Source organism: Coloeus monedula, assembly GCF_965178545.1.
Source record: "Coloeus monedula genome assembly, chromosome: 33".
NCBI lineage: Eukaryota > Metazoa > Chordata > Aves > Passeriformes > Corvidae > Coloeus > Coloeus monedula.
The window spans coordinates 3,115,695-3,138,036 of NC_138813.1; the positions used below are offsets into that span (position 1 = coordinate 3,115,695).

The 22,342-nt window shown below is 62.4% G+C and overlaps 2 protein-coding genes across 3 annotated transcripts; one reads left to right on the forward strand and one right to left on the reverse strand.

The window, feature by feature from the left end:
• Positions 1-622: 622 nt before the first annotated feature.
• LOC309583851 (BPTI/Kunitz domain-containing protein-like) lies at positions 623-9,698 on the forward strand (the record flags this gene model as incomplete). The annotated part of the gene is made up of 5 exons (XM_082299678.1): positions 623-722; positions 2,434-2,610; positions 3,609-3,647; positions 6,291-6,464; positions 9,541-9,698. 5 exons carry the CDS (start codon positions 623-625, stop codon positions 9,696-9,698), a joined length of 648 nt encoding a protein of 215 aa, XP_082155804.1.
• Positions 9,699-11,239: 1,541 nt separating this feature from the next.
• On the reverse strand, positions 11,240-21,029 carry LOC309583888 (creatine kinase M-type). Of its 2 annotated transcripts, XM_082299754.1 has the most exons (9): positions 20,879-20,982; positions 19,133-19,140; positions 18,828-19,049; positions 17,372-17,526; positions 16,408-16,540; positions 15,362-15,533; positions 14,106-14,229; positions 12,880-13,069; positions 11,240-11,473 (listed from the first exon to the last, which is right to left on the reverse strand). In XM_082299754.1, the coding sequence occupies exons 3-9, from the start codon at positions 19,018-19,020 to the stop codon at positions 11,295-11,297; spliced, it is 1,146 nt and encodes a 381-aa protein (XP_082155880.1). In that variant the 5' UTR covers positions 19,021-19,049; positions 19,133-19,140; positions 20,879-20,982; the 3' UTR covers positions 11,240-11,294. The 2 variants fall into 2 exon arrangements, with proteins under 2 accessions (XP_082155880.1, XP_082155881.1); XM_082299755.1 differs by lacking the exon at positions 19,133-19,140 and having other exon boundaries at positions 18,828-19,058; positions 20,879-21,029.
• Positions 21,030-22,342: the final 1,313 nt, after the last annotated feature.

Here is a 22,342-nt window from a genome sequence, read left to right on the forward strand (position 1 = left end):
CCCCCCATAAACCCCCAGAGCCCCCCAAGAGCTCCCCCAAAGTCCCCAGAGCCCCCCAAGAGCTCTCCTTAAGCCCCCAGAGCCCCCACGAGCCCCACAAGAGCCCCCCAAGAGCTCCCATAAACCCCCAGAGCCCCCCACGAGACCCCAGAGCCCCCTTAAGCCCCCAGAGCCCCCCACGACCCCACCAGACCCCCGACCCCCCCCTTATTTCCCCAGAGCCCCCCAAAATCCCTCAGTCCCCCCCCCCCCGCCATCCCGGCGCCTTTCCCGCCTCACATGCAAATGAAGGGGCGGGGCTTTTCCCCGAGGGGGGCGTGGCCTAGGGACGGGCGGGGTTCAGCCGCGAGGGGGCGCTACCCGCTCCCCCCCATCCCCCTCCCGCGCTCGGGGCCGGTTCCGGGGTGGGCGTGGCCACTGGGGAGTGGGCGTGGCCACTGGGGGAGTGGGGCGTGGCCAACAGGAGAGTGGGTGTGGTCATATGGAGAGTGGACGTGGCCACATGGAGAGGGGGCGTGGCCACTGGGGGGAGTGGGGCGTGGTCAACAGGAGAGTGGGCGTGACCCCCGGGAGGGGCGTGGCCAGCGGCGCACCTGTGTGACGTCACGGGCGCACACCTGCGATGGCGGCGGGGCGGCTCCTCCCGCTGCTGCTGCTGCTCCTGGGGGTCCCGGGGGGCCTCGGGCAGGACCCCCCCCAGCCCGGCCCCGCCGCCCTCGCCGGTACCGGGGGGCTCGGGGGGCTCGGGGGGACCCCGGGGATGGGGGCGGGGCGCAGATTCGGGGGGTTCCGGGGCAGATTCGGGGGGGCCCGGGGCAGTTTTGGGGGTCCCGGGGCAGATTTGGGGGGTCCCGGGGCAGATTCGGGGGGTCCCAGGGCAGTTTTGGGGGTCCCGGGGCAGATTTGGGGGGTCCCAGGGCAGTTTTGGGGGTCCCGGGGCAGATTCGGGGGGTCAGTAACGGGTCCGTCCCCACCCCCCACCCCGAGCGGTCCCGGGCCGGTCCCGGGGGTTTTGGGGGGGATTTGGGGGGTCCGGTGCCCCCGAACCGGTCCCGGGGGTCGCTAACGGGTCCCTCCCGCAGAGCGGTGCCGGTTACCGGGGGGCCGGGGTGGGATTTGGGGTGGATTTGGGCGTTTTTGGGGTCGCTAACGGGTCCCTCCCCAAACCGCTGCCGGTTACCGGCGCTCACCGGCCCAGGGTGGGATTTGGGTTTTTTTGGGCTGTTTTTGGGGTCTCTAACGGGTCCCTCCCCAGCCCGCTGCCGGTTACCGGCGCTCACCGGCCCAGGGTGGGATTTGGGGTGAATTTGGGCTGTTTTTGGGGTCTCTAACGGCTCCTTCCCCAGCCCGCTGCCGGTTACCGGCGCTCCCGGGTCCGGGGTGCGATTTGGGGTTTTTTTGGGCTGTTTTTGGGGTCTCTAACGGGTCCCTCCCCAGCCCGCTGCCGGTTACCGGCGCTCACCGGGTCCGGGGTGCGATTTGGGTGGTTTTGGGGTGTTTTTGGGGTCTCTAACGGGTCCCTCCGCAGCCCGCTGCCGGTTACCGGCGCTCCCGGGTCCGGGGTAGGATTTGGGTTTTTTTGGGTTTTTTTTGGGGTCTCTAACGGGTCCCTCCCCAGCCCGCTGCCGGTTACCGGCGCTCACCGGGTCCGGGGTGCGATTTGGGTGGTTTTGGGGTGTTTTTGGGGTCTCTAACGGGTCCCTCCGCAGCCCGCTGCCGGTTACCGGCGCTCACCGGCCCAGGGTGCGATTTGGGGTGGATTTGGGCTGTTTTTGGGGTCTCTAACGGGTCCCTCCCCAGCCCGCTGCCGGTTACCGGCGCTCACCGGGTCCGGGGTGCGATTTGGGTGGTTTTGGGGTGTTTTTGGGGTCTCTAACGGGTCCCTCCGCAGCCCGCTGCCGGTTACCGGCGCTCCCGGGTCCGGGGTAGGATTTGGGTTTTTTTGGGGTTTTTTTGGGGTCTCTAACGGGTCCCTCCCCAGCCCGCTGCCGGTTACCGGCGCTCCCGGGTCCGGGGTGGGATTTGGGTTTTTTTGGGCTGTTTTTGGGGTCTCTAACGGGTCCCTCCCCAGCCCGCTGCCGGTTACCGGCGCTGACCGGCCCAGGGTGGGATTTGGGGTTTTTTGGGCTGTTTTTGGGGTCTCTAACGGGTCCCTCCCCAGCCCGCTGCCGGTTACCGGCGCTCACCGGCCCAGGGTGCGATTTGGGGTGGATTTGGGCTGTTTTTGGGGTCTCTAACGGGTCCTTCCCCAGCCCGCTGCCGGTTACCGGCGCTCCCGGGTCCGGGGTGGGATTTGGGTTTTTTTGGGCTGTTTTTGGGGTCTCTAACGGGTCCCTCCGCAGCCCGCTGCCGGTTACCGGCGCTCACCGGCCCAGGGTGCGATTTGGGGTGGATTTGGGCTGTTTTTGGGGTCTCTAACGGGTCCCTCCCCAGCCCGCTGCCGGTTACCGGCGCTCACCGGCCGCTGCCGCGCCTCCATCCCGCGCTGGTTTTTCAACGCCTCCTCCGGGAGCTGCGAGCGTTTCGTGTTCGGCGGCTGCGGCGGCAACGGGAACAACTTCGGCAGCGAGCGGGAGTGCCGGGCCAGCTGCGGGCCGGCCCCGGGGCCCGGTGAGAGCGGGGCCGCCACCGGGAGGGCGGCCGGGCCACCGGGGAGGCACCGGGAGCAGCGGCGGGCGCGGGGAGGGGCCGCAAACGGCGTCATTTGGGGCTTTTTTGGGCCGTGGTTTGGGGGCCGCGTGGTGGTTTTTGGATGCCGACCCTCGGTCGGTGCCCTTTGCCCTGGGTTTTCCCCCGTTTTCCCCGCTTTTTTTTCCCGGTTTCCCCCGTCTTTTCCCCGTTTTCCCCCCATTTCCCCCCGTCTTTTCCTTGGTTTCCCCATTTTTTTCCCGTTTTCCCCCGGTTTTGCCCCGTTTTTTCCCCGTTTTCCCCCATTTCCCCCCTGTTTCCCCCCTATTTCCCCCCGCTTTTCCCAATTCTCCCCCATTTTTTCCCGTATCCTCCATTTTTCCCCCATTTCCCCCCATTTTTTCCCCATTTTCCCCATTTCCCCCCGTTTTTTCCCCATTTTCCCCCGTTTCCCCCCATTTTCCCCCCATTTTTCCCCATTTTCCCCTGTTTTTCCCCCATTTTTTCCTGGTTTCCCTCATCATTTCCCCATTCCCCCCCGGTTTTCCCCATTTTTTCCCCATTTCCCCCCATTTTCCCCATTTTTTCCCCATTTCCCCCCATTTTCCCCCATTTTCCCCCATTTCCCCCCCATTTTCCCCCATTTTCCCCATTTCCTCCCATTTTTTCTCCATTTTCCCCATTTTCTCCCACTTTTTCCCCATTTTCCCCCCATTTCTCCCCATTTTTTCCCCATTTTCCCCATTTCCCCCCATTTTTCCCCATTTCCCCCCATTTTTTCCCCGTTTCCTCCCATTTTTTCCCCATTTTCCCCATTTCCCCCCATTTTCCCCCCATTTTCCCCCCATTTTTCCCCCATCTTTCCCCCATTTTTTCCCATTTTTTCCCCATTTTTTCCCATTTTTCCCCCATTTCCCCCCATTTTTCCAATTTCCCCCCATTTTTTCCTCATTTTTCCCATTTTTCCCGTTTTTCCCCAGCTCCCTCCAGCCCCGCCGCCACCAACTCCACCTTTGCAGGTAACTCCGGATTTCCCTCGGGAATTTGGGGGGCTCTGGGGCCGATTTAGTGGGAATTCCTGAATTTTGGAGGCGTTTGGGGGCAGATTTAGTGGGAAATTTCAAATTTCAACATTTCAGGGTGCAGATTTAGCGGGAAATTTCAGATTTTGACATTTTCGGGCGCAGATTTAGTGGGAAATTCCGGATTTTTGTCATTTTTGGGCACAGATTTAGCGGGAAATTTCAAATTTTGACATTTCAGGGTGCAGATTTAGCAGGAAAATTCAGATTTTGTCATTTTTGAGCGCAGATTTAGCGGGAAATTTCGAATTCTGACATTTTTGGGTGCAGATTTAGCGGGAAATTCCAAATTTCAACATTTTGGGGTGCAGATTTAGCGGCAAATTTCAAATTTTAACATTTTTGGGCACAGATTTAGCAGGAAAATTCCAAATTTTGACATTTTTGGGCGCAGATTTAGCGGGAAATTTCAGATTTCATCATTTTTGAGCGCAGATTTAGCGGGAAATTTCAAATTTTGACATTCTTGGGCTCAGATTTAGCGGGAAATTTCAGATTTTGACATTTTCGGGGCACAGATTTAGCAGGAAATTTCGAATTTCATTGTTTTTTTAGCGTAGATTTAGCGGGAAATTTCAATTTTTAACATTTTCGGGGCGCAGATTTAGCGGGAAATTTCAGATTTCGACATTTTCGGGCGCCGATTTAGCGGGGAAAATTCAATTTTTAACATTTTCGGGCGCCGATTTAGCAGGAAAATGTGGATTTTGTCATTTTTGGGCACAGATTTAGCGGGAAATTTCAGATTTCGACATTTTTGGGCGCCGATTTAGGGGGAAAATTCAATTTTTAACATTTTCGGGCGCAGATTTAGCAGGAAAATGTGGATTTTGTCATTTTTGGGCACAGATTTAGCGGGAAATTTCAGATTTCGACATTTTCGGGCGCCGATTTAGCGGGAAATTTCAGATTTCGACATTTTTGGGCGCCGATTTAGGGGGAAAATTAAATTTTTAACATTTTCGGGGCGCAGATTTAGCAGGAAAATGTGGATTTTGTCATTTTTGGGCACAGATTTAGCGGGAAATTTCAGATTTCGACATTTTCGGGCGCCGATTTAGCGGGAAATTTCAATTTTTAACATTTTCGGGCGCCGATTTAGCGGGAAAATTCAATTTTTAACATTTTCGGGGCGCAGATTTAGCAGGAAAATGTGGATTTTGTCATTTTTGGGCACAGATTAAGCGGGAAATTTCAGATTTCGACATTTTCGGGCGCCGATTTAGCGGGGAAAATTCAATTTTTAACATTTTCGGGTGCCGATTTAGCGGGAAAATTCAATTTTTAACATTTTCGGGCGCCGATTTAGCGGGAAATTTCAGATTTCAACATTTTCGGGCGCCGATTTAGCGGGGAAATTCAATTTTTAACATTTTCGGGCGCCGATTTAGCGGGAAATTTCAGATTTCGACATTTTTGGGCGCCGATTTAGCGGGGAAAATTCAATTTTTAACATTTTGGGGCGCCGATTTAGCAGGAAAATTCAATTTTTAACATTTTCGGGCGCAGATTTAGCAGGAAAATGTGGATTTTGTCATTTTTGGGCACAGATTTAGCGGGAAATTTCAGATTTCGACATTTTCGGGCGCCGATTTAGCGGGAAAATTCAATTTTTAACATTTTCGGGCGCCGATTTAGCGGGAAAATTCAATTTTTAACATTTTCGGGGCGCCGATTTAGCGGGAAATTTCAGATTTCGACATTTTCGGGCGCCGATTTAGCGGGAAAATTCAATTTTTAACATTTTCGGGCGCCGATTTAGCGGGAAATTTCAGATTTCGACATTTTTGGGCGCCGATTTAGCGGGAAAATTCAATTTTTAACATTTTCGGGCGCAGATTTAGCAGGAAAATGTGGATTTTGTCATTTTTGGGCACAGATTTAGCGGGAAAATTCAATTTTTAACATTTTCGGGGCGCCGATTTAGCAGGAAAATGTGGATTTTGTCATTTTTGGGCACAGATTTAGCGGGAAATTTCAGATTTCGACATTTTCGGGAGCCGATTTAGCGGGAAAATTCAATTTTTAACATTTTCGGGCGCCGATTTAGCGGGGAAAATTCAATTTTTAACATTTTCGGGCGCAGATTTAGCGGGAAATTTCAGATTTCGACATTTTCGGGCGCCGATTTAGCGGGGAAAATTCAATTTTTAACATTTTCGGGCGCCGATTTAGCGGGAAAATTCAATTTTTAACATTTTCGGGCGCCGATTTAGCGGGAAAATTCAATTTTTAACATTTTCGGGCGCCGATTTAGCGGGAAATTTCAATTTTTAACATTTTCGGGCGCCGATTTAGCGGGGAAAATTCAATTTTTAACATTTTCGGGCGCCGATTTAGCGGGGAAAATTCAATTTTTAACATTTTCGGGTGCCGATTTAGCGGGGAAAATTCAATTTTTAACATTTTCGGGCGCCGATTTAGCGGGGAAAATTCAATTTTTAACATTTTCGGGCGCCGATTTAGCGGGAAATTTCCATTTTTAACATTTTCGGGCGCCGATTTAGCGGGAAATTCCGGATTTTGGAGGGGTTTGGAGGGCACGGGACCCCCCCCGACCCCCTCGTGCCCCCTCCCCAGAGCGCTGCTCGGGCCCCCCGGTGCCGGGGCCGTGCCGCGCCGCCTTCCCCCGCTGGTTTTACGTCCCGGCCGAGCGCTCGTGCCGGGAATTCACCTACGGCGGCTGCCGCGGCAACGCCAACAACCACCGCGACGAGCAGGAGTGCCTGCGCCGCTGCCGGCCACCCCCAGGTGCCTCCCCAAAAAACTCCCCAAAATCCGCTCCCCCCACCAAAAAAAAAAAAAAAAATCCCCCCGCGAAATTCCGGGAAAAAACCAAAAAAAAACAACCCCCAAAAAAAAACCCCCCGCCCCGAAATTTCCCCGTTCAAAATTCTGTGAAAGCCCCGCTCTGAAATGCTCAAAAATCCGGCAGGGAATGGTCCAAAAAAATCCCACCCCGATGTGGCCCCAAAAATCTTTGTTCTTCCTCCTGAAATGCCCCCCCAAAAAATCTGCCCCCAATTCCCGACGATCCGCCCCAAAAAACGCCCCCCCGAAATTCCGCCCCCAAAAAAATCCCACCCCCCAAATCCCCACGAATCGCCCCCAAAATTCCCCAAATGTCGCCCCCAAAATTCCCCAAAAAATCCGCCCCAACTTCCTCAAAAATCCCACCCCCAAAATCCCCAAAAATCCCACCCCCAAATTCCCCAAAAATCCCACCCCCAAAATCCCCAAAAATCCCACCCCCAAATTCCCAAAAATCCCACCCCCAAATTCCCAAAAAATGCCCCCAAATTCCCAAAAATCCACCCCCAAATTCCCCAAAAATCCCACCCCCAAATTCCCAAAAATCCACCCCCAAATTCCCAAAAATCCCCCCCAAAATTCCCCAAAAATCCCCCCCAAAATCCCCAAAAATCCCACCCCCAAATTCCCAAAAATCCCACCCCAAAATTCCCAAAAATCCCACCCCAAAATTCCCAAAAATCCCACCCCCAAATTCCCCAAAAATCCCACCCCCAAATTCCCAAAAATCCCACCCCCAAAATCCCCAAAAATCCCACCCCCAAATTCCCCAAAATCCCACCCCCAAATTCCCCAAAAATCCACCCCAAAATTCCCAAAAATCCACCCCCAAAATTCCCAAAAAATCCCCCCCAAAATTCCCAAAAATCCCACCCCAAAATTCCCAAAAAATGCCCCCAAATTCCCAAAATCCCACCCCAAAATCCCCCCCAAAATTCCCACCCCCAAATTCCCAAAATTCCCACCCCCAAATTCCCAAAATTCCCCAAAAATTCCCCCCTAATTCCCAAAAATTCCTTCCCCCTCCCCCCAGATGATCCCGGCGCAGAATTCCGGAGATTCTTCTCATCCAAAGGTGAATTCCAGCGCCTCCCAGTCCCTCCCAGTTACTCCCAGTTACCCCCAGTGCCCCCCCAAATGCCCCCAAATATCCTCCCAGTCCTTCCCAGTATCCCCCCAGTGTCCTCCCCCTTGTCCCCCAGTGCCTCCCAGTGCCCCCAACCCCTCCCAGTGTCCCCCAGTGCCTCCCAGTGCCCCCAACCCCTCCCAGTGCCCTCCCAGTGCCTCCCAGTGTCCCCCAGTGCCCCCCAGTGCCCTCCCAGTGCCTCCCAGTGTCCCCCAGTGCCTCCCAGTGCCCCCAACCCCTCCCAGTGCCCTCCCAGTGCCTCCCAGTGTCCCCCAGTGCCTCCCAGTGCCCCCAACCCCTCCCAGTGCCCTCCCAGTGCCCCCCAGTGCCTCCCAGTGCCCCCAACCCCTCCCAGTGCCTCCCAGTGCCTCCCAGTGCTTCCCAGTGCCTCCCAGTGCCCTCCCAGTGTCCCCCAACCCCTCCCAGTGCCCTCCCAGTGCCCTCCCAGTGTCCCCCAACCCCTCCCAGTGCCTCCCAGTGCCCCCAGTGCCTCCCAGTGTCCCCCAGTGCCCCCAGTGCCTCCCAGTGTCCCCCAGTGCCCCCCAGTGCTTCCCAGTGCCTCCCACTGTCCCCCAGTGCCTCCCAGTGCTTCCCAGTGCCCCCCAGTGCCCCCCAGTGCCTCCCACTGTCCCCCAGTGCCTCCCACTGCTTCCCAGTGTCCCCCAGTGTCCCCCAACCCCTCCCAGTGCCTCCCAGTGCCCCAAATGCTTCCCCAGTGCCCCCCCCCCCATTGTCCTCTCCCTTTTCCCCCTTTCCCCCAACCCCCCCCGGGCTGTCCCTGACCCCATCCCGGGGTGTCCCTGACCCCATCCCGGGGCTGTCCCTGACCCCATCCCGGGCTGTCCCTGACCCCATCCCGGGCTGTCCCTGACCCCATCCCGGGGTGTCCCTGACCCCATCCCGGGCTGTCCCTGACCCCATCCCGGGCTGTCCCTGACCCCATCCCGGGGTGTCCCTGACCCCATCCCGGGGCTGTCCCTGACCCCATCCCGGGCTGTCCCTGACCCCATCCCGGGCTGTCCCTGACCCCATCCCGGGGGTGTCCCCGGCTGTCCCCAACCCCCCCCGGGGTGTCCCTGACCCCATCCCGGGGCTGTCCCTGACCCCATCCCGGGGTGTCCCCGACTGTCCCTGACCCCATCCCGGGGTGTCCCTGACCCCATCCCGGGGTGTCCCTGACCCCATCCCGGGGTGTCCCTGACCCCATCCCGGGGCTGTCCCTGACCCCCCCTGGGCTGTCCCTGACCCCATCCCGGGGCTGTCCCCGACCCCATCCCGGGGCTGTCCCCGACCCCATCCCGGGCTGTCCCTGACCCCATCCCGGGGTGTCCCTGACCCCCATCCCGGGGTGTCCCTGACCCCATCCCGGGGTGTCCCCGACCCCATCCCGGGGGTGTCCCCGGCTGTCCCTGACCCCATCCCGGGGTGTCCCTGACCCCATCCCGGGGTGTCCCCAACCCCCCCCGGGGTGTCCCTGACCCCATCCCGGGGTGTCCCTGACCCCATCCCGGGGCTGTCCCTGACCCCATCCCGGGGTGTCCCTGACCCCATCCCGGGGCTGTCCCTGACCCCCCCCGGGGCTGTCCCTGACCCCATCCCGGGGTGTCCCTGACCCCATCCCGGGGTGTCCCTGACCCCATCCCGGGGGTGTCCCCGACCCCCATCCCGGGCTGTCCCTGACCCCATCCCGGGGTGTCCCTGACCCCATCCCGGGGCTGTCCCTGACCCCCCCCGGGGCTGTCCCTGACCCCATCCCGGGGTGTCCCCGACCCCATCCCGGGCTGTCCCTGACCCCATCCCGGGGTGTCCCTGACCCCCCCTGGGCTGTCCCTGACCCCATCCCGGGGTGTCCCTGACCCCATCCCGGGGTGTCCCCCGTTCTGTGCCCCCCAGGGCCGGTTCTGGGGGGGCTGCTGGCCGCGGGGGCCGCGCTGGCCTCGGGGCTCAGCCTCGGGCTCCGCCGCTGCCGGAGGAAGCCGCGACCACCGGGAGCCGGAGCCGCGAGCCACGAGGACCGCGAGTGCCTCATGAAGGACCCCTACCCTGCCTGAGACCCCCCCAAAAACACCCCCCGACCCCCCCCCCAGAATGATCCGTGCTCTGCCCCTCTCCCCCCCGGTGATTTTTATTGATTTTTGTAGGGAAAAAAAAAGGGAATTTGGGGGAGGGCGAGCAGGAATCCCCACCCCCAAAAACCCCAAAAGCCCCCCCCCCAAAAAAACCCAGAAGTTCCCCAAAAACCCCAAAAGCCCCCCCAAAAACCCCAAAAGCCCCCCCCTCAAAAAAACCCAGAAGTTCCCCAAAAGCCCCCCAAAAAAAACCCCAAAAGCCCCCCCAAAAAACCCCAAAAGTCCCCCAAAAACCCCAAAAGCTCCCCAAAAGAGGCCCCAAATTTGGGGGAGGGCGAGTGGGAATCCCCACCCCCAAAAAACCCCAAAAACGGCCCCAAATTTGGGGGAGGGTGAGTGGGAATCCCCACCCCCAAAAAACCCCAAAAACGGCCCCAAATTTGGGGGAGGGCGAGTGGGAATCCCCACCCCCAAAAAACCCCAGAAGTCCCCCCAAAAAAACCCCAAAACCCCCCAAAAAAACCCCCCAAAAATCCCAAAACCTCCCCAAAAAACCCCAAAACCTCCCCAGTTTGGGGCTTTTCCCCCCTCCCCCCCTCGGATTGAGCACCCAGCGCCCCCCAGGCAGATTTGGGGGGGGGGGGGTCCCAGCACTTTTGGGGTTCCCCACGCCCCTTTTGGGGGATTTTGGGGGATTTTGGGGTTCGGGAATGATTTGGGGGGGATTTTCTGCATTCCAGGGATTTGTTGGAATAAAGGGAAGATTGGAACCACCCCCAACCCCCCCCGAATCCCCGGACCCCCCCCCCAATTCCTGAGCCCCCCTCCCCCCTGCTCTGGGGACCCCCTAAGTGGGGGTTTGGGAGGGCAAAGTGGGGGGGGGTTTGGGGGGGAAAGATGGGATTTGGGGGGAAAAAATGGGATTTAGGGAAAAAATGGGATTTGGGGGGAGAAAAAAGATGGGATTTGGGGAAAAGAGATGGGATTTGGGGGGGAAAATGGGATTTGGAGGGGAAAAAGATGGGATTTGGGGGGAAAAATGGGATTTGGGGAAAAATCAATGGGATTTTGGGGGAAAAGATGGGATTTGGGGAAAAGATGGGATTTGGGGAAAGAAATGGGATTTGGGGGGGGTCAAGTGGGATTTGGGGGGGGAAAATGGGATTTGGAGGGAGAAAAAAAGATGGGATTTGGGGGGAAAAGATGGGATTTGTGGGGGAAAAAGATGGGATTTGGGGAAAAATCAATCGGATTTGGGGAAAAGATGGGATTTAGGGAAAAAATGGGATTTGGGGGGAAAAAGATGGGATTTGGGGAAAAATCAATGGGATTTGGGGAAAAGATGGGATTTGGGGGGGGGGGAAATGGGATTTGGGGGGAGGCTCAGGGGAGATTTTTGGGGCTCCCCAAAGTTCCCAGGGGGTCTTGGAGGGTTCGAGGGTCCCCCCCTGGCTTTGCTGGGGACCCCAGAAATTCCTGTCCCCCCCCCTCCCGCAGTCCCAGCCACGGGACCAGCACGGCACTGGGGGGGACCAGCAGCGTTTATTGAGGCCGGGCCGGGGGGGCTCGGGGGGGTCCCTATTTCTGGGCCGGGATCATGTCGTCGATGGGCTGCTTCTGCTCGAGCTTCTTCTCCATCTCCACCATGAGCTTGACGCCGTCCACCACCATCTGCACCTGCTCCACCTCCGAGAAGCCCAGGCGGTCCGCGTTGGAGATGTCGAACACGGCGCCCACCGCGGCCGTGTCCACCCCGCCTGGCCAGGGGGGCAAAGGGGGCAGGGGGTCAGTGACCCACGGGCACCCACGGACACCCACAGGACCCCTGGGGTACCCACTGTCCACCCCACACAGCCCCACCGCGGCCGTGTCCACCCCGCCTGGGCAGGGGGGCAAAGGGGGCAGGGGGTCAGTGACCCACGGACACCCACGGACACCCAGGGGCACCCACGGACACCCACAGGACCCCTGGAGCACCCACTGTCCACCCCACAGGACCCGCTGACCGCCAGTTTCCCAGGGGGATTTGGGGGTGTCACTGCCCCCACCCCGATCACTCCGGGGGTCTCTGGGTGCCCCCTCCCCACCGCGATCATTTTGGGTCTCTCCGTGCCCCCCCAGATCACTCCGGGGGTCTCTCCGTGCCCCCCTCCCCACCGCGATCATTTTGGGTCTCTCTGTGCCCCACCCCGATCATTTTGGGGCTGTAATCCCCCCTCCCCGATCACTCCGGGGGTCTCTCCGTGCCCCCCTCCCCACCGCGATCATTTTGGGTCTCTCTGTGCCCCTCCCCGATCACTCCAGGGGTCTCTGGGTGCCCCCTCCCCACCGCGATCATTTTGGGTCTCTCTGTGCCCCACCCCGATCATTTTGGGTCTCTCCGTGCCCCCCTCCCCACCGCGATCATTTTGGGTCTCTCTGTGCCCCACCCCGATCACTCCGGGGGTCTCTGGGTGTCCCCTCCCCACCGCGATCATTTTGGGTCTCTCTGTGCCCCTCCCCGATCACTCCGGGGGTCTCTGGGTGCCCCCTCCCCACCCCGATCATTTTGGGTCTCTCTGTGCCCCCACCCCGATCATTTTGGGTCTCTCCGTGCCCCCCTCCCCACCGCGATCATTTTGGGTCTCTCTGTGCCCCACCCCGATCACTCCGGGGGTCTCTGGGTGTCCCCTCCCCACCGCGATCATTTTGGGTCTCTCTGTGCCCCTCCCCGATCACTCCGGGGGTCTCTGGGTGCCCCCTCCCCACCCCGATCATTTTGGGTCTCTCTGTGCCCCCACCCCGATCATTTTGGGTCTCTCCGTGCCCCCCTCCCCACCGCGATCATTTTGGGTCTCTCTGTGCCCCACCCCGATCACTCCGGGGGTCTCTGGGTGCCCCCTCCCCGATCATTTTGGGTCTCTCTGTGCCCCACCCCGATCACGCCGGGGGTCTCTGGGTGCCCCCTCCCCGATCATTTTGGGTCTCTCCGTGCCCCCCTCCCCACCGCGATCATTTTGGGTCTCTCTGTGCCCCACCCCGATCACGCCGGGGGTCTCTGGGTGCCCCCTCCCCGATCATTTTGGGTCTCTCCGTGCCCCCCTCCCCACCGCGATCATTTTGGGTCTCTCTGTGCCCCACCCCGATCACTCCGGGGGTCTCTGGGTGCCCCCTCCCCACCCACCGGTGCCGCGCTTCTGCAGCCGCAGGCGCTTGAGGATCTCCTCGAACTTGGGGTGCTGGCTCAGGTGCTGCAGGCGCACGTGGACGCCCCCGCGCAGCCCCGTGCCCAGGTTGGACGGGCAGGTGAGGATGTAGCCCAGGTGCTCCGTCCACATGAACGGGTGCCCGGCCTGCTTGAAGATCTCCTCGATCTGGGGACACGCGTGGGGACACGGGGTGAGGACACGGGTGGGGACACGCGTGGGGACATGGGGTGGGGACACCCGGCACAGGCGCGGCACCCACGGGGTGAGTGACACCATCCCCGAAGTTCTCACGGTGACCCCAAAGTCACCCCAGTGACCCCAAAGCTCCCACGGTGACCCCAAGGTCACCCCAAAGTCACCCCAGTGACCCCAAAGGCACCTCAGTGACCCCAAAGCTCCCACGGTGACCCCAAGGTCACCCCAAAGTCACCCCAGTGACCCCAAAGCTCTCACGGTGACCCCAAGGTCACCCCAAAGTCACCCCAGTGACCCCAAAGGCACCTCAGTGACCCCAAAGCTCCCACGGTGACCCCAAGGTCACCCCAAAGTCACCTCAGTGACCCCAAAGGCACCCAGTGACCCCAAAGCTCTCACAATGTCCCCAAAGTCACCCAATGTCCCCAAAATCACCCAATGTCCCCAAAGTCACCCCAATGTCCCCAAAGTCACCCAGTGACCCCAAAGTTCTCCCTGTCCCCAAAGTCACCCAATGTCCCCAAAGTCACCCCAATGTCCCCAAGTCCCCCAAAGTCCCCAAAGCTCCCCCTTTTCCCAACACCCTCCCAGCCCCATCTTCCTAAAAAAACCCCTCACATCCCCCCAAAGACCCCCAGGACCCCCCCCAAAACCCCTCAGAACCCCCCCAAAACCCCTCTTGAGGCCCAGAACACCTCCCTCAAAACCCTCCGTGCACCCCAAACCCTTCTGACGCCCCCAACCCCCCCCCAGGACCCTCTGAGACCCCCAAAAAGACCCCCAGGACCCTCCAAAGACCCCCCAGGACCCTCCAAAGACCCCCCAGGACCCCCCCAAAACCCCTCAGAACCCCCTTGAGGCCCGAAACACCTCCCTCACCTCCCTCCCATCCCCACAGAGACGCCACCTCCAAACCCTCCGTGCACCCCAAACCCTCCTGACGTCCCCAGGACCCCTCAAAGACCCCCCAGGACCCCCCCAAAACCCCCCAGGAGCCCTCCCCGACCTTCTTGAGGCCGACGCAGAAGCGCCGGAACACCTCCTTCATGTTGCCGCCCTTCTCCATGGAGATGACGCGGAGATGATCCTCCTCGTTCACCCACACCAGGAACGTCTTGTTGTCGTTGTGCCTGGGGGGGGGGACACCGGGGGGACCCCGGGGGGACCCCGGGGAGACCCCTCAGCACCCCCAGAGCCTCTGCGGTGCAGCCCCACCCCACCCCAAAAAAGGAACCGGGGCTGGCGGGAGGGTCCCAGGTGGGATTTGGGGCTCTGGGTGCTCCTTTCTCCCATCCCAGGTGGGTCCCAGGTGGGATTTGGGGCTCTGGGTGCTCCTTTCTCCCCTCCCAGGTGAGTCCCAGGTGGGATTTGGGGCTCTGGGTGCTCCTTTTTCCCCTCCCAGGTGGGTCCCAGGTGGGATTCGGGGCTCTGGGTGCTCCTTTTTCCCCTCCCAGGTGGGTCTCAGGTGGGATTTGGGGCTCTGGGTGCTCCTTTCTCCCATCCCAGGTGGGTCCCAGGTGGGATTTGGGGCTCTGGGTGCTCCTTTCTCCCCTCCCAGGTGGGTTCCAGGTGGGATTTGGGGCTCTGGGTGCTCCTTTCTCCCATCCCAGGTGGGTCCCAGGTGGGATTCGGGGCTCTGGGTGCTCCTTTCTCCCATCCCAGGTGGGTCCCAGGTGGGATTTGGGGCTCTGGGTGCTCCTTTCTCCCATCCCAGGTGGGTTCCAGGTGGGATTCGGGGCTCTGGGTGCTCCTTTCTCCCATCCCAGGTGGGTCCCAGGTGGGTCCCAGGTGGGATTTGGGGCTCTGGGTGCTCCTTTCTCCCCTCCCAGGTGGGTTCCAGGTGGGATTTGGGGCTCTGGGTGCTCCTTTCTCCCCTCCCAGGTGGGTTCCAGGTGGGATTCGGGGCTCTGGGTGCTCCTTTCTCCCATCCCAGGTGGGTCCCAGGTGGGATTTGGGGCTCTGGGTGCTCCTTTCTCCCATCCCAGGTGGGTTCCAGGTGGGATTTGGGGCTCTGGGTGCTCCTTTCTCCCATCCCAGGTGGGTTCCAGGTGGGATTCGGGGCTCTGGGTGCTCCTTTCTCCCCTCCCAGGTGGGTCCAGGTGGGATTCGGGGCTCTGGGTGCTCCTTTCTCCCATCCCAGGTGGGTTCCAGGTGGGATTCGGGGCTCTGGGTGCTCCTTTCTCCCCTCCCAGGTGGGTTCCCTGCCACGTGGGTGCCCCCAGCTCCCCTCCCAGGTGCCCCCCAGGTAGCCCCGGTGCCCACCAGATGCCGCGGGCGTCGGGCCAGTCGCGGGCCATGCCCGAGGCCAGCAGCAGGGGGGACACGGGTTTGTCGAACAGGAAATGGTCATCGATGAGCTGCTGCTGCTCCTGCTCCGTCATGGCCTTCAGCGGGTAGTACTTGCCCTTGAACTCCCCGTCCAGGCTGTTCAGGGCTGCCCCAGGACGTGGTCAGCACCAAATTCACCCCGAAATTCACCGCAAAGTCACCCCAAACTCACCCCGAAATTCAGCCCAAATTCACCCCAAAATTCAGCCCAAATTCACCCCAAATTCAGCCCAAACTCACCCCGAAATTCAGCCCAAATTCACCCCAAACTCACCCCGAAATTCAGCCCAAATTCACCCCAAACTCACCCCAAATTCACCCCAAATTCACCCCAAACTCACCCCGAAATTCACCGCAAAGTCACCCCAAACTCACCCCGAAATTCAGCCCAAATTCACCCCAAAATTCAGCCCAAATTCACCCCAAACTCACCCCGAAATTCACCCCAAATTCACCCCAAACTCACCCCAAATTCACCCCAAATTCCCCCCAAACTCACCCAGGCCACGCCCACCCCTCCCTTTGCTGCCGCCCCCTCCCCAACGAACCACGCCCCTCCAGGCCACGCCCCCACCCCATTGACCCCTCCCCTTGTGACCACACCCAGCTCTTACAGCCACGCCCACTGAGACCCAGGCCACGCCCAATTCCGATCACGCCACTATGACCACGCCCATTAGGCCACGCCCACTCTGACCATGCCCCTCGGACCATGCCCATTATGCCACGCCCCAGGCCACGCCCATCTGACCAGACCATGCCAGACCATGCCCATCTGACCACACCCATCAAGCCACGCCCCGCCAGACCACGCCCACCCAGGCCACGCCCCCTCGAGCTGTGCCCATTGTGCCACGTCCCAGACCACGCCCCTCTGGCCACACCCCGCCATACCACGCCCCCTCAGACCACGCCCACCGAACCACGCCTATCTGACCACGCCCCCCTATGACCACGCCCCCCTCAGGCCCCGCCCCTACCGGTGACCGAGAGCTTCTCGATGGCGCGGCGCTCGCCGCGGCTGCAGTGGGGGGGCAGCGAGTAGCCCTTGATGCTGCGGCCGGTGCGGACGCGGCTGCTCAGCACGTACTTGGGGTCCAGGTCCTCCCCACCCTGACACCCCAAAAATGGCACTGAGGGGGTGCTGGGACCCCCAAAAACCCCCCCAAAAAAACCCCAAACCGTCCTGAGAAACCCCAGGGTCTGGGACCACAAAAACCCCCCAAATCCCCCCAAAACCCTTCTGAGACACCCCCGTGCTCAGCTCGTACTTGGGGTCCAGGTCCTCCCCACCCTGGCACCCCAAAAATGGCGCTGAGGGGGTGCTGGGTGGGACCCCCAAAAACCCCCCCAAAAAAATCCCCCCCAAAAAACCCCAAACCCTCCTGATAAATCCCCGGGATTGGGATCCCCCCAAACCCCACACAGACCCCCCCAAAACCCTTCTGAGACACCCCCGTGCTCAGCTCGTACTTGGGGTCCAGGTCCTCCCCACCCTGACACCCCAAAAATGGCGCTGAGGGGGTGCTGGGACCCCCAAAACCCCCCCCAAAAAAATCCCCCCCAAAAAACCCCAAACCGCCCCAAGAAACCCCCGGGACTGACACCCCCCAAAACCCCCAAAATCCCCCCAAAACCCCTCTGAAACCCCCCGTGCTCAGCTCGTACTTGGGGTCCAGGTCCTCCCCACCCTGGCACCCCAAAAATGGCGCTCAGGGGGTGCTGCGACCCCCCAAAACACCCTGGCCCCCCCCTCCCCCCTCCCCAAATTTCAGGCTCCCCCCCTTTGGGGCTCCCACGGTGCCGCCCCCATTGCCGGGGACACCTCGGGGTCGCCCCTTCCCCGCCCTCCTGAGTCCCCCCCCAAATTTCGGGGACCCCCTCCCGAATTTTTGGGACCCCCCCCCCCCCCCCCCCCAAATTTTGGGAGCCGTCCCCGGGCACCTTGAGGTTCTCGTGGTTGAGGTCGGTGCGGTGCTTGTCCGTGGGCTTGTAGCCACCGTGGCGGTCCTGGATCACGGGGTCAAAGAGCTCCTTGAACACCTCGTAGGACTCCTCGTCACCGGCCACGCAGCCCACGGTCATGATGAACGGGTGGCCTGGGGGCACGGACCAGTATGGCACTGGGACGGGGCACTGGGACCAGTATGGCACTGGGTATGGGGCACTGGGACCAGTATGGGACTGGGTATGGCACTGGGACGGGGCACTGGGACCAGTATGGCACTGGGTATGGGGCACTGGGACCAGTATGGGACTGGGTATGGTACTGGGATGGGGCACTGGGACCAGTATGGGGCTGGGTATGGGGCACTGGGGAGTGACCCACGGTCATGATGAACGGGTGGCCTGGGGGCACAGACCAGTATGGCACTGGGACGGGCCACTGGGTATGGCACTGGGACCAGTATGGGACTGGGTATGGCACTGGGTATGGGGCACTGGGACCAGTATGGGAGCAGTATGGGACTGGGACCAGTATGGCACTGGGTATGGGGCACTGGGACCAGTATGGCACTGATGGCACTGGGATGGGGCACTGGGACCAGTATGGGACTGGGTATGGCACTGGGTATAGCACTGGGATGGGGCACTGGGACCAGTATGGCACTGGGTATGGGACTGGGGAGTGACCCACGGTCATGATGAACAGGTGGCCTGGGGGCACTGGGACCAGTATGGCACTGGGACGGGCCACTGGGACCAGTATGGGGCTGGGTATGGGGCACTGGGACCAGTACAGGACCCACCCCTGACCCCAAGGACAGACTCCTGACCCCACAAACACCTGCCCGCCCCCACAAACACCCCCTGACCCCACAGATGGATCAGTGACCCCACAGATGAACCCCTGACCCTACAAACACCCCCTGACCCCACAGATGGATCAGTGACCCTACAAACACCCCCGGACCCCACAGATGGATCAGTGACCCCACAGACACCCCCTGACCCCACAGATGGGTCAGTGACCCCACAGATGGATCAGTGACCCCACAGACACCCCCTGACCCCACAGATGGATCAGTGACCCCACAGATGGATCAGTGACCCCACAGACACCCCCTGACCCCACAGATGGGTCAGTGACCCCACAGATGAACCCCTGACCCTACAAACACCCCCTGACCCCACAGATGGATCAGTGACCCCACAGATGGATCAGTGACCCCACAGACACCCCCTGACCCCACAGATGGGTCAGTGACCCCACAGATGAACCCCTGACCCTACAAACACCCCCTGACCCCACAGATGGATCAGTGACCCCACAGACACCCCCTGACCCCACAGATGGGTCAGTGCCCCCCCAGGCACCCCCTGACCCCACAGATGGGTCAGTGCCCCCACAGATGGGTCAGTGCCCCCCCAGGCACCCCGCTGCCCCCGGGTCACCCACCGGGGTTGTCCACGCCGGTCTGGATGACGTCGTCCAGGGTGAAGCCGCTCGGGGTCTCTTTGTCGCGCAGCCGCTGGTACAGGGCGGGGGTCAGCACCTTGGCCATGTGGTTGTTGTGCTTGGTCAGGTCCGGGAACTCCTCCTCGGCTGAGAACTTCTGCTTGTACTTGTTGTGCGTGTTGCTGAACGGCATGGTGCTGGCACTGGGGGCACTGGGTGGTACTGGTGGCACTGTGGGGACACGGGAGTGGCACTGGGGGTGTTGCTGAACGGCATGGTGCTGGCACTGGGGGCACTGGTGGTACTGGTGGCACTGTGGGGACACGGGAGTGGCACTGGGGGTGTTGCTGAACGGCATGGTGCTGGCACTGGGGGACACTGGGTGGTACTGGGGGGCACTGGGGGCACTGGGGGCACTGGGGGGACACGGGAGTGGCACTGTGCGTGCTGCTGAACGGCATGGTGCTGGCACTGGGGGGCACTGGGGGCACTGGTGGCACTGGGGGGACACGGGAGTGGCACTGGGGGTGTTGCTGAACGGCATGGTGCTGGCACTGGGGGCACTGGGGGCACTGGGGGGCACTGGGGGCACTGGGGGCACTGGGGGGCACTGGGGGCACTGGGGGCACTGGGGGCACTGGGTGGTACTGGGGGCACTGGGTGGTACTGGGGGCACTGGGGGGCACTGGGGGCACTGGGGGCACTGGGGGGCACTGGGGGGCACTGGGGGGCACTGGGGGCACTGCGGGGACACGGGGGGGCACGGGGGGTGTGGGGACACTGCGGGGACAGCGCCGTGACCGGGGGGGGGCACGGGGGGGGCACGGGGCGGACAGGGCACGGCCGGGGGGGACACCGCGGGCACGGGGCGTGGCCTCGAGGGGGCGTGGCTCCCGAGGGGCGTGGCCTCTGTGGGCGTGGCCTCCCCGGTCCGGTCCTTGTTCGGACCGGGGCTATTTATAGCCCGGAGGGGGGGGAATCGGGACCGGGGGCTTGGGGGGGGGGGGGGATCCCCGTGACACCGTCGGGTCCTTGACCCGATCCCGATCCCGATCCCGATCCCGATCCCCGGTCCCGGTCCCGATCCCGACCTCGACCCCGGTCCCGGTCCCGGTCCCGATCCCGACCTCGACCCTGATCCCGATCCCGGTCCCGGTGGCACCGGGGGCGTCCCGACCCTTCCTGAGGGTCCCGGTCCCGCCTGGGCCGGTCCCGGTCCCAAACGGGGTCCTTGGGGCGTCCCAAAGCACGGCCCGGTCCCGGTTGGGGTCTGGGGGGGCTCGGGGCTGTCCCGGTCCCGGTTGGGGTCTGGGGGGGGGGGCTCGGGGCTGTCCCGGTCCCGGTTGGGGTCTGGGGGGGGGCTCGGGGCTGTCCCGGTCCCGGTTGGGGTCTGGGGGGGGCTCGGGGCTGTCCCGGTCCCGGTTGGGGACCCCGAACCCAAAGGGGGTCCTTGGGATGTCCCGAGGGGGGTCCCGGACCGCTCCTAAGGGGGTCCCGGGGGTGTCCCGAGGGTCTCCCGGGGATCTCCCGAAGGTGTCCCGGTCCCGATGGGGGTCCCGGGGGTGTCCCGGGGGTGTCCCGGTCCCGATGGGGGTCCCGGGGAGGGTCCCGGGGGTGTCCCGGTCCCGATGGGTGTCCCGGGGGTGTCCCGGGGGTGTCCCGGTCCCGATGGGTGTCCCGGGGGTGTCCCGAGGGTGTCCCGGTCCCGATGGGGGTCCCGATGGGGGTCCCGGGGGTGTCCCGGGGGTGTCCCGGTCCCGGTCCCGATGGGGGTCCCGGGGGGGGTCCCGGGGGTGTCCCGGAGGCGTCCCGGGGGTGTCCCAGTCCCGATGGGGGTCCCGGGGGTGTCCCGGGGGTGTCCCGGTCCCGGTCCCGATGGGGGTCCCGGGGGGGGTCCCGGGGGTGTCCCGAGGGTCTCCCGGGGGTCTCCCGGTCCCGATGGGGGTCCCGGGGGTGTGCCGGGGGTGTCCCGAGGGTCTCCCGGAGGTCTCCCGGTCCCGATGGGGGTCCCGATGGGGGTCCCGGGGGTGTCCCGGGGGTCCCCACGTTACCTGGGTCGCTCGGCGGGGCCGGGTCGGGGTCGGGCCGGTACCGGGCGCGGGGGGGGAGCGGTGGGAACGGGACCCCCACGGGCGCTTTTATCCCCCCCGAGCCCCCCCCGGCCCGTCCGGCCCCGGGGGGCTCCGGGGGGGTCCCGAACCGGGCGGGGGCCGGGCCCTGCCGGGGCAGCCCCCGGTGCACGGGAGACCCTCGGGGACCCCCGGAGCCGCCCCCCGGTGTCGGGTGTCCCTTTGGGGGGGGAACACGCGGCACCTGCCGCCCCCCGGGGCCGCGGGGTGGGCGGGGGGACCGCCCCCAAATACCGGGACCCCCCCCAAAATAGGGACCGCCCCCTAAAATCGGGACCTCCCCTCAAATACCGGGACCCCCCCCAAAATAGGGACCCCTTAAAATACCGGGACCCCCCCCCTAAAACCGGGACCCCTTAAAATACCGGGAGCCCCCCTAAAATAGGGACACCCCCCCAAATACCAGGACCCCACCCCCAAAATCGGACCCCCCCCCAAAATACCGGGACCTCCCCAAATACCGGGACCCCCCCAAAATAGGGACCCCTTAAAATACCGGGACCCCCCAAAACAGAGGCCCCCCCTAAACAGGGACCTCCCCCTAAATACCGGGACCCCCCCCCCCCAAAATAGGGACCTCCCCTCAAATACCGGGACCTCCCCAAATTGCGGGACCCCCCAAAATAGGAACCCCTTAAAATACTGGGACCCCCCCCAAAATACCGGGACCCCCCCTAAATAGGGATCCCCCCAAAATAGAGACCCCTTAAAATACCGGGACCCCCCCAAAATAGAGACACCCCCCCCAAAATCGGGGCCTCCCCAAATACCGGGACCCCCCCCCCCCCAAACCGGGACCCCCCCAGGGTTACTGGGAGCACTGGGAGGGGGGTGGGGAGCACCCCCTGCACCCCCAAACCCCACTGGGGGGGTGGGGGAGGGGTACTGGGACCCCCCCCCGAGCCCCCAAAATCCTCACGGGGGGGGGGGGGTTCGGAATTGGGGGAGGGGTCGGTCCTGGGGGGGGGGGGGAGTCGGAATTGGGGGAGGGGTCGGTCCTGGGGGGGGGGTCAGGGCAATTCAAGGCCGGGGGCGGGGGGGGCTCCCCCAGCCCCGCCCCCCCCGCCCCTCCCCCTCCCCCCAGCCCCGCCCCCCCCCGGTATTTTTAGGTCGGATCCGGTTTCCCGGGGGGGATCCGGTGTCAGAACCGGAGGGGGGGGGAGGGGGAGGTCCCTGAGGGGGGGGTCCCTGAGGGGGGAGGGGTCCTCAGAGCCCCCCCCTGGCCCCCCCAAATATCTCGGGGGGGGAAACTGAGGCACGGGGGGAGGGTCACTGCTCCCCTCCCCCACCCCAGATTTAGGGGACCCCCCCCCCCTCACTTTTGGGGGATCCCAGAGGGTCCGAGGGGGGGGGGAGGGGGAATTTTGGGGAGGGGGGGTCCTGGTG